General features: G+C 37.1%; 1 protein-coding gene across 1 annotated transcript; it reads left to right on the forward strand.

Moving 5' to 3' along the window:
* The first annotated feature begins 905 nt into the window (after positions 1-905).
* On the forward strand, positions 906-5488 carry LOC126582159 (pectinesterase-like). Its single transcript, XM_050246170.1, has 3 exons — positions 906-1638; positions 2080-2515; positions 4639-5488. The coding sequence occupies exons 1-3, from the start codon at positions 1009-1011 to the stop codon at positions 5328-5330; spliced, it is 1758 nt and encodes a 585-aa protein (XP_050102127.1). The 5' UTR covers positions 906-1008; the 3' UTR covers positions 5331-5488.
* The last annotated feature ends 3865 nt before the right edge of the window (positions 5489-9353 follow it).

Raw genomic sequence — 9353 nt, forward strand, 5'->3', positions numbered from 1 at the left:
AGGTGCTGAGATAAAAATAATAAAGTAAGATCTAAGATCAAGATATGTCAGGAGTTTGATCTCCTCAGATAGAATAACAATAGAAATAAAATAATAGTATGTGTTTACTTATCTGGAAAATAGGGGATAGATTCGAATTTAAAATTTCTTTCAAGATGAAAAGAAATATTTATGATTCGTGCAAATAGATTTAAGTTAAGAACAAGAAACCATTCAAGAAAATTTGTTTACATCAGATAGTCACATGGCCTGATTAACATAAGAAATTTTTATAGGTACGTACGAGAAAACATGTCAAGTAATGATATTTTATGTGTTATAATAAAAATAAATGATAAAAGTAATATATAACATTATTTTGAGTAGAATACGTGACTCTGCTTTGAGTGCGTCAAAAATTTACTTGAAGGGGGAACAATATACCAGACCAAAGGGTGCGTTTGGTACGTGGGACGGGACGGGACGGAACGGGACGAGGCGTTCAGTCCCGCGTTTGGTGCGCCAAAAATGGGTGGAACGGGCTGTTCCACGGGACAGATTTTGGGTGTTTTTGATTTCCACCTCCCCCTGGAACGGGTTTGTTCCACGTCTGTGGAACACAATGTTTTACCATTTTAAGACAAATATACCCCATATCTTTTTAAAAAATTACACATTTGTTCCGTCCCGTCCCGTCTGCGTACCAAACGCACCCAAAGCTACCACACTTTACTTCACTAATTTTATATAAAAGGTAATGCTAAAGAAAATAAATTATATTTTAAAAATAATATGATATAGTTGTTAATAATTAGATTATTATTTAAATATTGATAAACATATTTATCTTTTATCGGTAATACTTCACATTATTTGCAAATATGATGTAAAAAGTTGAGCTGGATTACTCTTTATATAAAGAACCCCATATACTCCATTCCCAACTCGATCAGTCCCCTCTATTGTCCTCCGTGTTCTAAATTTTGTGCCCATTTTCTCTCTTCCCAGTTCCGATAGGCTTTTTCGAAAATGGCCAACATCAAAGAGTTTTTAGCCAGAATGTCCGAATCAGGCAAAAAATTATCCACAAACAAGAAGAACAAGAAGCTCTTCATATCCCTTTTCGCAACCATCCTACTCGTGGGCGCCGTCATCGGCATTGTCACCGGAGTAAAGTCCTCCAAAAACAACTCCGACGACGGAACCATCGAGGCCTCCCACGCCATAGTCAAATCCTCATGCAGCTCCACCCTCTACCCTGATCTGTGCTTTTCAACTCTTGCCCTTCACCCGGAAGCCTCCAAAAAGGTTTCGAGCCAGAAGGACGTGATAGAATTGTCACTGAACATCACGACCACGGCGGTGCAGCACATCTTCTTCACCGTCGAGAAGCTGCTGAAGTCCAGGAAGAACAAGCTCACTAAGCGTGAGAAGGGCGCTCTCCACGACTGTTTGGAGACCATTGACGAAACCCTCGACGAGCTCCACGAGGCTGTCGAGGATCTCCATGAGTACCCCAATAACAAGACTTTGGTTCAGCATGCTGATGACCTTAAAACTTTGCTAAGCTCCGCCATTACCAACCAAGAAACTTGCCTTAATGGGTTCTCTCATGATGGAGGTGATAAGAAAGTTAGGAAAGTTTTGTTGGCTGGTGAGGTAAATTTCTGATAATATTGATATTTTGTTGATGAAAAATGATTCTTGCGCTTTCGTTTTTATGCGCATTTTTTATTTATTTTTGTTAATTATAATCTGATTTATTCTATTAAAAAGTTAGAAATAAAAGTAAATGTGCAGAGTGTGAAAAAGGTTGTTCAAAATTCATTTCACTTTGTTATATTTCTCTATATTATATTTTATGTGGATGTTTATGTAAGTTTTTCTAAATTACTTTTGTATAATATTTCTATATTTTTGGACTATTGATCTACATTTCAATTTTTACTTCACTAATTAATTTCACTTGACATCAATATGTGTTTTGTTGATATATTTTCTCTTCTTTTTTTTTCTGAAATATTTCTACCAATTTTTCTATGTTTTTAGACCGTCGATATCTCTTTTAACACCGATATTTAAACAATTGGCGTCACTCAGGAACACATAGAAAAATTGTGCAGTAATGTACTGGCCATGATCAAGAACATGACCGATACCGACATTGCAAACGAGATGAAAATGAATGTGAACCGAAAACTCAAGGAGAATATGGTGGACGAGCACGGGTGGCCGGAGTGGCTGTCGGTGGCGGACAGGCGACTGCTGCAGTCGTCTTCTGTCACGCCGAATGTGGTGGTGGCAGCAGACGGCACTGGGAACTACAAGACGGTGTCGGAAGCGGTGGCTGCTGCCCCAGAGAAGAGTAGTAGCAGATACGTGATTAAAATAAAGGCGGGGATTTATAGAGAAAATGTGGACGTGCCAAAGAAAAAGACCAACATTATGTTTTTGGGAGATGGGAGGGTAAACACCATCATCACTGCTAGTAGAAATGTCGTCGATGGCAGCACAACTTTCAACTCAGCCACAGTTGGTAAGTCCAATTTTTTATTTTCAAGGTCCCTAATTAATGGAAAAACATCATCGCGGGATATTTTTTAAAGAATCCGAAAAATTTCGTGATCTTGTCTGTTTCTTCAAATTTATGAAATTCTGAAATTTTCACAAAAAGAATTCGAATCTTATCTGTATAGACATCATCTCCAAATTTCTGGTCCACCAATTTGACTAGACAGAGGACATGCACCAACACGCAAGCACATGGCCTTGCTTTTAGGAAAGTCATGGTTTTTTTCGTTAATTTTCTTAGCAGCCAGCTCTTTTTTTCTGCATTTCCAATTCTGATCATATCTTAAATATTTATGACAACATTATTAGTGAACCATCAGGCAGTGTCTCTATTGATATCGAATTTTTGACCAGATTCTTCTGGTGCTTAACACTGCTATGTAACACAAACAATCCGACTTCGAGCTTTCCTCAATTTAGATATATGTCATTGTTGAATTATAATGTGTGTTGTGCCCTCATGTCTCTGTCTATGTCTGTTTGATTGAATGTTGGTGTGGTCAACACTTTACAGCTATCCCCACGCCCCTTCTCTTTCAATTTGTGTTCTTGCCATGACTTTTACATGCTCATAAATTTGAAGCTAGTTTCACTATAGCAATTTAGCATATCCTAAGGGATCCTTCTTCGATGCTTCCTTCAACTTTGTTTGTTTGTTTGTTTTTTTTTATTTTTTTATTTTTTTTAATTTTTTTATAAATATATATATATATTATTTTATTGGCCAATCATGATTTTTTGTTTTTACTTTTCTCGTGGTTGTACCTTCAATCATGGTGAAATTTGAGGCCCAAATCAGGGTGCCAATCACACCGACACTCTATTTTTTTCAAAATTTTGAATACAATATGGGGCCTAATTGATGATCGCAAGGTGTCGTTGGTTCGTGTGTCTATCAGCACAAACCATGTTAGACCCTGTGTGTCACCTCTTGTTGTCCCAACCAAGTCATCACCATTTTAATTATGTACATATAAAATATTATTAGCGTGACACCAGCTGCCTAAACTTAATACTTCAAATTTGCATATCCCGATCTCATTCCTCTATGTTTCTCTCGTGATCACTTGATGAGGAGGACAAAGAGATAGATAATAAAACTGTTGAAAGTAGGTTTTCACGACATGATTATTCATAAGGGTAATGTTAAGGAAATCAAACTTTTATACTAAATTGTGTGTTCCATACGACATGGTGGTTGATGATTATATTCTTACTTAAGTGTTAATTACCGTCTTTTTTTTTCTATTGATGACACATCAAATAGTTTACAAATTTGATCTAACATTACTCTGTTCATAATCTTCTCACATGGCACTTGTTCTTTGTTGTACAACCATTTAAAATTGAATTGAATGTTGTTTCACCATCCTGCCTCATTCAAACCATAATCTTTATTTGCCTCCTTTGTCTCTATTCTCTTTTTATTTATTTATTTTTATTTTGTTTTGAATTTTCTTGCTGAGAGCTGTTAGATTCTTTGAATCCTTCAATGCAAACCTGCAAATACAAATGCGCGCTCCTGTACTTTGGGTGGCGTTTGGATCCTGGTCCCTGGCCAGTACTCCGCATGCATGTTCTTTGTTTGGCCGTTGGCCTGTTTGTAGCTGAGTCATTATGCTTTCCATTCATGATTGTTGTCCCCATTTTTCAGAACAATAAAGCCATTTAAATCGTAATTAATCAGAGCAGGTATTTTGTTTGTTTTTGCCTTGGATTGCACTCCATTGCAGGAATTTTTAGTTGTGACATGAACACGAGTAGGACATCATATGTTTTTATCTAAGTGGTAAAAAATTTTATTTTTTAAGTTATTAACTTTTTAGCATACATATCCCACCATTTATATAGCGACACGTGGTGTACCATCCCATGTGACGGTCACACTGAAAAATTTCTTTGCATGTTGATAGATTCTGTTCACAGGTGAAACAGACCATTAATTACGTACACTGAATGAGATTAAGAATCTACTTAAGCATCGTTGATCTAGAAGCTCCAAGTAAATTAAGGCAATTGCATACTGACAGTTTGACAACGTAACATTTCTCGTATCTGATGAAAAAACGTGAATATTTATGGTTGCAGCTGCGGTTGGTGAGAAGTTTCTAGCCCGAGACATAACATTCCAAAACACAGCAGGCCCATCAAAACACCAAGCTGTTGCCCTAAGAGTTGGGTCCGATCTCTCAGCATTCTACCGCTGCGACATTCTTGCGTACCAAGACTCGCTCTACGTGCACTCGAATCGCCAGTTTTTTGAAGGCTGCTTGGTAGCCGGAACAGTTGACTTCATCTTCGGCAATGCTGCTGTCGTGTTACAAAATTGTGACATCCATGCAAGAAAACCTGATTCCGGCCAGAAGAACATGGTCACTGCACAAGGTAGAACTGACCCGAATCAAAACACCGGCATCGTGATCCAAAAATCGAGAATCGGCGCCACTTCCGACTTGCAAGCCTCAAAGAGCAGCTTCAAAACGTTTTTGGGGAGGCCATGGAAGGAGTATTCAAGGACTGTGATCATGCAGTCGAGTATAACTGATATCATTGACCCTGCTGGATGGCATGAGTGGTCTGGCACTTTTGCCCTCGACACTTTGTTTTATGGAGAGTATGCTAACACTGGGGCAGGCGCTGGGACTGCAAACAGGGTGACGTGGAAGGGGTTTAAGGTAATTACAAGTCCCACTGAGGCTGAGGCGTATACGCCGGGCAACTTTATTGCTGGTGGTAGTTGGTTGAGTTCTACCGGTTTTCCATTTTCTCTTGCGCTGTAAAATGTAAATTTTACGCTTGTTTTGTTGTCGTACTACTGTATTCTTGTGAGGTTAGCTCGTGTTGGGTGATGTTCGACTTAAATTGTAATAATATCTCTTAAAACTACTATCTGTTGGTAATCAATAAGAGCATTTATTATTTTTGTCAAGAAATCAAAGTAACGTAGTGCAAAGTTGAAAGTTCTTGGTGTGGATTTATTGAATCACATAGTTGCGGCTGTGTGAAATATGTTGCAAAATTATAGTAACTATTTACATAAACAAATATAACAAATTAAATGTATAATTACTATCAGACTTGTGAAATTTAAATGAGAAAAAAAAGAGAAATAGAAATTATGGCCTGTGAACCGAAGAGAGTGCAATGTCATTGCAAGTTGTAGACTACTCCCCGCGTGAAGGTTATGGTGGTGTCTACAGCTCCAAGATACAACCCAAAGCCTCACAGGATGACTGATCTGCTATTCACACCAACGACAGACGGAACTGCCAAGTAGTAATCAATTGCACAAGGAATAAAACAAAAGGATTGTAGGAATTGAAAATCGATGATCATAGAAAATCAAGAGTGAGGGAGACATAATAATTTTTAGCATATTCTGTTTTTCTGTATGAGGTTTCTTATTTAAAGAACTCCTCATACCCCTTAAAAAAAGGATATGACTCTTCAAATAAAACACAACTCTTAGATATTAAAAATAAGTAAAATAATAAGTTTTGAATCTTTAAAACAAAATCAAGTAAAACTTAAAATAACCGACAAAACCCCACAATGATTCAAAACTCTATTAGGAATAAAATAGACACATTTGAAGAAACAGAAGTTTGGGCAATTTGTATACTATGCAACAGGTATAGGTGTCTTTTGGACTTGAACCTACACTTATTGTTCATAGTTTTCACCTGAAGGAATCATAGGAAACTAAGTGTTGAACTGGATAACCTCTAATTCAGATTACAACATATGTCGCACATAGTATTGATAAAAAACTTGGCCCGAGTCAACGCTATTTATGGCCATGCGTGTAACGCCCCGACCCTAAATATTTATTTTCGAGAAATAATTCCGAGGATAGGCCCGATTCAAATTCTTGTTTATTTTACTACCATTAAACCTTATTCTTTATTTCAATTTCCTAATTACTCACAAAATCTACAACCAAAATTTACTTACCAAAAACATAAGATTCTAATTTTCAATTAAATCACCATAATTTCTTTTCTTCCCTCAAATTTCCAACAAAAAAAATTAATCTCAATTATTTAAGGCTGCATCTAATCCCTGTTAGACTACCTACATACCCTTGATGCGGGATCAAGCCTTTTGTAGTTCACCTTTCATTTTCATTTCATTTCCAAAGACATTCAAGTAACCGAAATAACCAACATTGGGTTTAATAATCGAAACACATCAATTGGATACCAAATTCATATTTAGAATATCAAAATTTGCGCAAAATGGCAACATCGGCCCACTAACCACGTGCCTCCACACACGCTGCCGTGGGTGGCGGTTGGCCGCCCCAACACGTTGGAAAATTTAACTATTTCAAAAAATTACCAAATTTTGTAGGAATGTACAACTCAAGGAGAGGAACATTTTTCATAACTGGGTCGAACCCTAGTTTGGCCGAGAAGTGGCCAGAAAATGCCTCAAACTGTCGAAAACCTTCGATTTAGGCAGTTGTCAATTCAGCTCCATGGATGCTCCGACGCCCCCAACCTTGGTTGGGCTTTGTTCCTGGTCTCAAGAGGATTTGAATGATGGTGGTAGCACACGGTGGTGGCTCCCAAATATGGCGAATCACCACCGTGCACCCATTTACATCAGCGGGCTCCATTCTCGTTAAACTAGGCCCAAACTCCTTTGATTTAGGGTCCAAATGGAAGAGAGAGAATCGGAGAAGGTTTCCCAGGTGGTGGTTTGCCATGATTCACTGAAAAAAATCGACGAAAAGTCGTCGGAAGGGGAAAATAGAAGCGAGTAGGGTTGGCGGGTCGAAGGGAAGGAACCTTCTCCCCTCCTTCTAATTCGTCCACCCCCTCCTTTTTCTCTCATTTCCTCTCCATCACAGCCACACACGTGGCACATCCATTGCTCCAGAGCCTTCTAGATGAAGGTTAAAATTACAAAAATATCTCTGACTCTCAACGTTAATAACTTCTTCGTTATAACTATGTTTCATAAACAGTTTGCACCTACTCGTTCGTGAGATCGAGCTCTATTCAAACATATAAATTGTGACCTCGAAGGGTATACAGATTTTAGATAATTAATTTCCAAAGTTCAAACTTTGTAACTAGTTTAATTTAAAACTCAATTCAAATAAATTAATATAAATTCTCAAAAAATAATATAAAATCTCAATAATACCAATACGTAAATTATAATAATTTCTGGTAACAAAATTCTCGAAAAATAACATTTTCGCCTCTGTTTTGTGGGAGTCAGCGACATACTCGCCTAGGCTTCATGGGGCACGCCTAGGCAATTGAGGCTCGCCTGAGGGGCACCCGAGGTGTCCCTTTTTCATTTTTAAGTTGCAAAAATCTGGAATTCTTTGAGTTGCAGAGTCTGCTCAGCAAAGAAGATGAAGACAACTAAGAGGTTTTTTTTTTAACGTTTCATTTTTCTAAAACTTTTATAACCCACTTTGCTTATATTTATTATGTTTCTTTGCTGATATTTATTACCCCACTATCTTTCTTTCTCTTTACTTTTCATTTTTCTATACTTTTTATTACCCTACTTTGCTGATAATTATTACCCCACCATCTTCCCTTATGTTAATTTTTTAGTTTAAGAGTTTTTGTGAAGTATTATATATTTTTATATATTATATATAATATATATATTAAAAATGGGTGATTTTGCATAAAATCAATACAAAGTTACCATATTGATCATAGATCAACAATATTTATGTTATTTATAAATAGGTCAATCATGTATTTTGACACTTAAATGCATATAAAATAAACAAAATTACAGAATCTGCTTCTACTACTAGCACCCACTTCAATTGACACCCCCATTTCTCATATTTTTTACACTTGGATTCAGACGCTGCATTGTAGTTTCTGTTTCCTGGTTCCATTTTTTTCATCACTTGAATTCAGACGCTGCATTGCCGTGTCCATTTTTCGCACGACTATTTATTTTTACATTTGAATTTAGACACTGCAATGCAGTGTCCGTTTCCCAGTTCTATTTTTCTTTTTTTACATTTTGATTCAGAAACTACAATGCAGTGTCTATTTCCTTTTTATTTTTATTTTTTATATTTTGGCTTAGACATTGCAATGCAGTGTCCATTTTCTAGTTATATTTTACATTTTTATTTCAGACACTGCATTGCAATGTCTGTTTCGTGGTTCTCTTCTTCTTCCCGTCATCATTTTCACATTTCATGGAGTCTCTCGACCCATAAAATTAGTTCTTAAAAAAAACGATACATTTCATATCATATAAAAAAAAAAGGAGATAAAACCCACCAAATTAATCAAAATGCATAACGATTTCAAGCCCAAAAGAAGAAACATCAAAACCCAAAAAATTCATCCCCCGTAGATCCTCATCATGGCTTTACCTGTTTTTGGGCTCAACGAGAAGGCCTTGGTGATGAAAGATGGCGCCAACGAGGCGTGTGTATTGAAATCAGAGTTTTTTTGGGTCTGATTTCGATTTTTTTTCTCCTGCAATTGGTTGCGGTGGTGTGGCATCGTTGATGAATCCCACTGAGAACAAGTTGCTGGATTGGGAGTGGTAGAAGGCAGAGAAAGATTGACGTGGTGTCCTGGCAGGGGAAGATGGAGCGCACGTGGACAGTTTGATTGCATATTTCACTGATCTGGTTGGCGGTTGGTCATGGGGTGGAGGAGAAAGGTCAGGCAGCATGTAATCACAATTTTTTTTTTTTTTGAAAAACCGATGAGAGAAAATGAAAGTAGGGTAAAATTCCAACTCTTGATAATGTCTTAAAGCCCATATAGCATTTATCATTGACTTATACCTAATTAATA

Source organism: Malus sylvestris, chromosome 9 (genome assembly GCF_916048215.2).
Source record: "Malus sylvestris chromosome 9, drMalSylv7.2, whole genome shotgun sequence".
NCBI lineage: Eukaryota > Viridiplantae > Streptophyta > Magnoliopsida > Rosales > Rosaceae > Malus > Malus sylvestris.